The sequence below is a fragment of the Spea bombifrons genome, chromosome 2 (assembly GCF_027358695.1).
Source record: "Spea bombifrons isolate aSpeBom1 chromosome 2, aSpeBom1.2.pri, whole genome shotgun sequence".
NCBI classification, from domain to species: domain Eukaryota; kingdom Metazoa; phylum Chordata; class Amphibia; order Anura; family Pelobatidae; genus Spea; species Spea bombifrons.
Genome location: NC_071088.1, coordinates 62,815,101 through 62,820,888, shown reverse-complemented (window position 1 = coordinate 62,820,888; position 5,788 = coordinate 62,815,101). Strand labels below are relative to the sequence as shown.

Here is a 5,788-nt window from a genome sequence, read left to right as displayed (position 1 = left end):
GGTGTCAGCAGCGGATATTCTAACATTGGCTGACAAAGGAGGGGTTCAAAGGTCCGAGAAGCAGTGGAAGCCGATATATACCCACTCTGGGATGCATAAAGATGTACAAGAACCACTAAGCTATCATATGCATTAAAGTGTATACGATGGCTGGAGTGGCCATTTAAAACAGGTATATATTAGATATTTGTATGTCCTACCTCTGTTACATTACCTCAAGGGCTTCATTAGCACTACCTTAAAGAATCAACCAAGTGAGGTATTTAAGTGTCCAAAAAAATTGTGTTATACGATATATATACACCGATCAGCTGTATCATTTTGACCACTGACAGGTGAAGTGAATAACACTGATAATCTTGTGGAAAACATTTCCTGCTTAAAGTTGATGTGTTAGAAGCAGGAAAAAAACTGGCAAATTTAAGGATCTGGGTGATTTTGACAGGGGCCAAATTGGGATGGCAAGACAACAGAGCATCCCCAAGGTCAGCAGTGGTCAGTACCTATCACGAAATTGTCCAAGGAAGAAAAAGCGTCAAACCAGCAACAGGGCCATGGAGGCCAAGGCTCATTGACGCATGTGGGGGCAAAGGCTGGCTCTTGTGGTCAAATGCAACAGACGAACTACTGTAGCTCAAATTTAGTTGTCAGAACACACAGGGAATTGCAGCATGTTGCGTATGGGGCGGCGCAGCCGCAGACCAGCCAGGATGCCCATGATGACCCTTGTCCACTGCCAAAAGCACCTACATTTTGACGAAATATAATAAGGATAAGATTGTAATCACCTTGAATACTATGACTTAATCCTATGTGCCTGATATGTTTGTCATATGTGTTGTAATGTCATAAAATTTTGAAAACAATAAAATATCAGAAATAAAAAAAAAAAAAAAACTGTACCAAGGAGCAATGGAAGAAGGTGGTCTGGTCCTTAAATCCAAAAAAGCATAAAATAATCTGTCTTTAAGGAGTCTTTAATAGACAGTAAAAAACAATCTGGGGGTCAATCTGCTCACAAATTAGTGATCTTAACAATTAATGGTAGCATATCTTTACCTAAATATGCATCAGGTATACACATATAATACCCTGCCACTCAATTAAAAATAAAACACACCAACTTTTCTACTATACCAACGTAAGCCGCGTTTGCTACAATCTAACATGACGATTCATGAGGTAAAGTGGGAGCCTTACCTCCACTCCTAGAAAATGCTCCCAGATTCACGTGGGCATGCTGGGAACTGTAGTTCTTCCGTACTTGAGAAAACAACTTTATTGAACAGAAACCTTATTACAACCCATATAAAACTATCTTTCTGCCAAATGTGTATCCAAATTACCACATTTATAACGCCCTATCAATAATATGCCCCATGGGTAATGTAGTACACAAAACCAGCTTCATTAAGTTTACTACCGTGACGACAATACGGGACGGAAATACGTGTTGTTGTTTTTTTTTTGCTTACCCGGAAACAAGACATTACAACTTCCAGCTTAGTGCGTTGTAGCTCCTTCCGGTAGCGGCATCAGGCTAGGTGATTACTAGAAGGTTATTATCCTTCCAGTTCTAGTTTGTAACGGTGATCCCGGATTTGGGGGATGAAGGAGCTGAGGGATGAGGAACGACGCAGGAAACACAGGCCGCGTAGCCCGCAACCAACTTCGGTAAAGCAGGAGAGGGTGAGTCCAGCCAGGCCTCACCGACAGTGGCAAAGTCGAAGCCCCAGTAGTAGCGGCGAGGAATGCCCCTCGCAGGACCAGTTACGGAGAAGGAGCAGGTAAACCGACACGGAGCCTAGCGTTTCTTGGCTGTGCCTGAACGGGTTGTTATATAATGTTCGTGCTTTAGCTACAGCACAGTGTTATGTCGCGCTCACCGCTTAGATGCTCGGTTGATCCGATACTCAGACATATTTGTAAAGATCTAAGTCCATCATGCGAATTAGTCACCGTGGGGTCCAATAGAATATTAATTTGTAGCGGTTAATATTGCTCTATGCGTCTGTGTATTTTTAACACTTCCTGACTTTCATTTACTATGTGACACACATAAGCGTAATTATTTTTAATGGGCTATTGTGTGCTATCTAAAGAATAAAGGTCCTCATTTGCTTCATTGGGGAAATAATAACTCACAGTTTATATAAGCAAGTATTTTTTTCAGTTTCTGTTACCAAGTGAACAATTTCAGTGGGGCTTCTGATCCTGGTATTAAAAAAAAAAAAAAAAAAAAAAAGTGGCCTTTAAAAAGTTTAGTGTTTTTCAGGGAAGTGAAGAGATTTACACACTTGCTATGGTCAAGGCTACCATTCCAACCAACATTTCAATTTCTGTGTTCAGAAGAACTTTGCAACATTACACATCAAAATAGATGGTATAAAATAAATTGACAATGCTCTTAAATGTTCAATAAGTTAAATAAAACACACTTCCGCAATACTTGTGCTATATTTGGAGGGTGAAGGTATACGTTTTATTCAGATTCCCATGGTTCTGATCATATGCCCTTGGTTCACCATTCAAATTTCTGTGGAGTATAACATTGGTTACCAAAATAATAGAGCACTTGTCACAGTAAAAACTGAATTAATAGATTGTTGCTTTGTCCTCTGGAACTTTGGAAAAAGTGAATAAAAGTGGCTGAAGGCAAAAGCATTACGGGGAGTTCGTAAACATGCTATCGGGGACAAATATATCCAGTTTAAATTGTATTTACTGAAATTTGTGCTGGACCATTTTGACACTCTTTTAATTCTTCAGATCACCCTTAAAAAGGAAGAACAAGTCATCTGGCAAACCCATTAAATCACCTAAATATAAGAGAAATCAAAGTGAGAGCAGGAGCCCACCTCACATAGAGGTCAAAGTAAAACAGGTAATATAAGCATATACACAGGGCTGAATTCTTAGGCGTGGTAAGATGAAAAATGTCATCTTGCAGTTATTACCCATATAGTATGAAAGTCCAACTCATTCTTCCCCAAGAAAGTAAAGTGTTTCATTAAAGGTCTGCTGAACTTCAGTGATTTATTTGATTTGTTTAACGTTGTTTTAACAATTTGGGCATAATCAGAAGTATACTGACAAATTTAATGAACCACTGATACAAGGATGCTCTTTTCTAGTATACCTGTAGGTACTTTCCCTGGAAACACTTTGCTTAATTAAGTGTGCGCACTTGGGTATTGAAGATAACTACTTGGTCCCTATTTTAGCCTGACTAAAACAAACATTGGTTTACTGTGTTGATTAATCATTACAGCCTCAAAGTGTTTTCATATTATTATTCTTATCCTCATTTTCATTATTCACCTGTAACAATTTCCCAATGCATTCCAAACTTATTGTTGAAACGCCTGGTCCACCTTCTCAAAACAAAGGTCCAGTAACAAACGCCAACCTGCTCCTCAGGGAAGGGTGATCAGTATGGGATTGGGCTGGCTGGCTGGCTTCTTGCCTGTCAGCTTTAGACAGCATTGTAGCCTGTATGCCAGCATGCATGTTTTACTTCCAGTAAAAGTTTAGAAGAAGTTAGCTTCATGTTGTGTACAAGGAAACGTTTGGGCCTCCAAAAGATTAAGAAAACCTACGACATATTCTTGAATGGGGGGGGGTTGTTGATGATCAAAAGTTTGGTGTATAAGCAGTGGCACATATCCTGTGGAAGAAATAGTAAACAGAATTAAGATTTTTTCCCCCCAATATATGTGTGAATATAGTTTCAAACAAAACTCTCATGAAAAGTAATGGGGTCAAACAAGGAATACTAAATGTGTTTGGAGAAGTTCACTTTATTTTAGAATTGAATATAGGGTATTTTATTAATTATTAACTAATACACTGTTTATGCCAAGTCTAACCAGTTTTATCTGAAAGTAAAATGTTGCCATATAATATGTAACATTCTAATTTAACAGGAAAAACAAGAGCACTCTCGCAGGGCACATGAGGAGAGGCAACCCAGGGAGCGCTGTGAGGAGGACCACAGACGAAACAGACACAGAGACCAAACAGACAGAGGGCGTTACAATCACTCCCGGTCCCGAGAATGGGATCGTGAGGAACGGCATATGAGAGACCAGAGAACAGAACGGGAAATCCATAATGAGCGGAGGAGGGAGAGACGACAAAGAGAAGAGCAGGAAGGAGAATCGGAGCAACACGACACAGATAATACAGATGGCACATCCAATAAGGAAAAGCCCAACTTTGAACTGTCAGGTGCCTTGGTAGAAGATACAAACACATTCAGGGGAGTTGTGATAAAATACAATGAGCCCCCAGAAGCTCGTATCCCCAAAAAACGCTGGCGTCTGTACCCCTTTAAGAATGACGAGGCTTTGCCTGTCATGTATATTCACCGACAAAGTGCTTATCTTTTGGGCAGGCAGAGACGTATTGCCGATATACCTATAGACCATCCATCATGCTCAAAGCAACATGCTGTTCTACAGTATAGGTGAGTAATGCACACAGTTATTTTTTAACTTGTATGTATGTGAATAAAAAAACACTTAAACATAAAGTTAACATAATTTTAAGCTAAAGTTTGCACTTATAAATAGATTAAAATGCACTGAATGGCCTTTTAGGGCTAATGAATTAGTTGTTATATCTGTCCCTCACAATACTCAAGCACAGCTGATGACTGGTGTATTTATAATCCTACATCAAATTAGCATTGTGAAAACTTTATTCCTTCTGCTATATTGCTTGATAGGTAAACTGATTCTTCTGTATTGCACAAGTTACATTTCCTAGTTTCCTTGCTTGTTGTGCCATTGCTATTTTAATTCAATACACAGTAAGCCTCTCTGTGTCTTAACTCTTGCTGTTTCAGAATGGTCGCGTTCACCCGTGCAGATGGAACAGCTGGCCGTCGAGTAAGACCTTATATTATTGACCTGGGTTCTGGCAACGGCACTTACCTAAATAACCAGCGCATTGAACCGCAACGATATTATGAACTGAAGGAGAAAGATGTGCTTAAATTTGGTTTTAGCAGCAGGGAATATGTTGTTCTCCATGAGTCATCAGACACTTCTGAAGTAGACAAGCAGCAAGATGACGACGACGAAGAAGACGAGGGTACTGATAGCTAGTGAATGTACCATAAAATCAAAAGGACTTAAGACCTAAACTTCACTGTGGTCAGATGCATTGTTCTACAGAATGGAATATTGTTGGCCTGTTTCATAAAAAAATATCTTGAAATTTTGCATGGTCTTAAAACAATAAACTGTAAATAATTTGTATTTCTCTTTTTTTATGTCTTGAGGTTAGGGGCTATGGGGTGAGATGTAGTGATTATCCTGTTTACATATGATGAAATATTACAATTGAGTGGTTTCTTGTTTTAAATTGTTACATAAAGGGAATTTTGATGCATGTTCTTGAAAGATACTCACGTTAAGAATGTCCAGAGTATGTGGTTTTCATTATTTTCTACTAATTGATCTTGAGACACAGAGCCAAATATTATTTATCATCTCTGTTATCCAGAATACTAACTTGCCCCAAAGACCATGTAGGGGCAATCATCCAGGGTCAAGTAAGATACTGTATGTGAGTTGATGTTGGAGTTGGTAGTGGCTATATTTAAAAATAGAAATGCTACAACCGAACTATTCTAGTCCACAAACTTGCTTCTTTTGAAAATGGCAAATGTAAGCCGACATTGGCTACACGCTTGTATTTTATATAAAAAGGGCATTATTAAAGAATATATATATATATTTTTTTGTACTTTTTATACAACTCAATCACCAAAGGTTAAATG

At 38.8% G+C, this 5,788-nt stretch overlaps 1 protein-coding gene across 1 annotated transcript; it reads left to right on the top strand.

Moving 5' to 3' along the window:
• The first annotated feature begins 1,451 nt into the window (after window positions 1–1,451).
• Window positions 1,452–5,264, top strand: SNIP1 (Smad nuclear interacting protein 1). Its single transcript, XM_053454513.1, has 4 exons — window positions 1,452–1,787; window positions 2,770–2,884; window positions 3,927–4,468; window positions 4,850–5,264. The coding sequence occupies exons 1-4, from the start codon at window positions 1,609–1,611 to the stop codon at window positions 5,109–5,111; spliced, it is 1,098 nt and encodes a 365-aa protein (XP_053310488.1). The 5' UTR covers window positions 1,452–1,608; the 3' UTR covers window positions 5,112–5,264.
• Window positions 5,265–5,788: the final 524 nt, after the last annotated feature.

What these genes read in the sequence shown, in the direction of transcription:
- SNIP1 (XM_053454513.1), top strand. Translation starts at nt 1,609, where the DNA reads ATGAAGGAGCTGAGGGATGAGGAACGACGCAGGAAACACAGGCCGCGT. An exon ending in CAGTTACGGAGAAGGAGCAG is followed by an intron (nt 1,788 to 2,769) that starts GTAAACCGACAC and finishes TTAATTCTTCAG; the next exon opens with ATCACCCTTAAAAAGGAAGA. An exon ending in CATGCTGTTCTACAGTATAG is followed by an intron (nt 4,469 to 4,849) that starts GTGAGTAATGCA and finishes TTGCTGTTTCAG; the next exon opens with AATGGTCGCGTTCACCCGTG.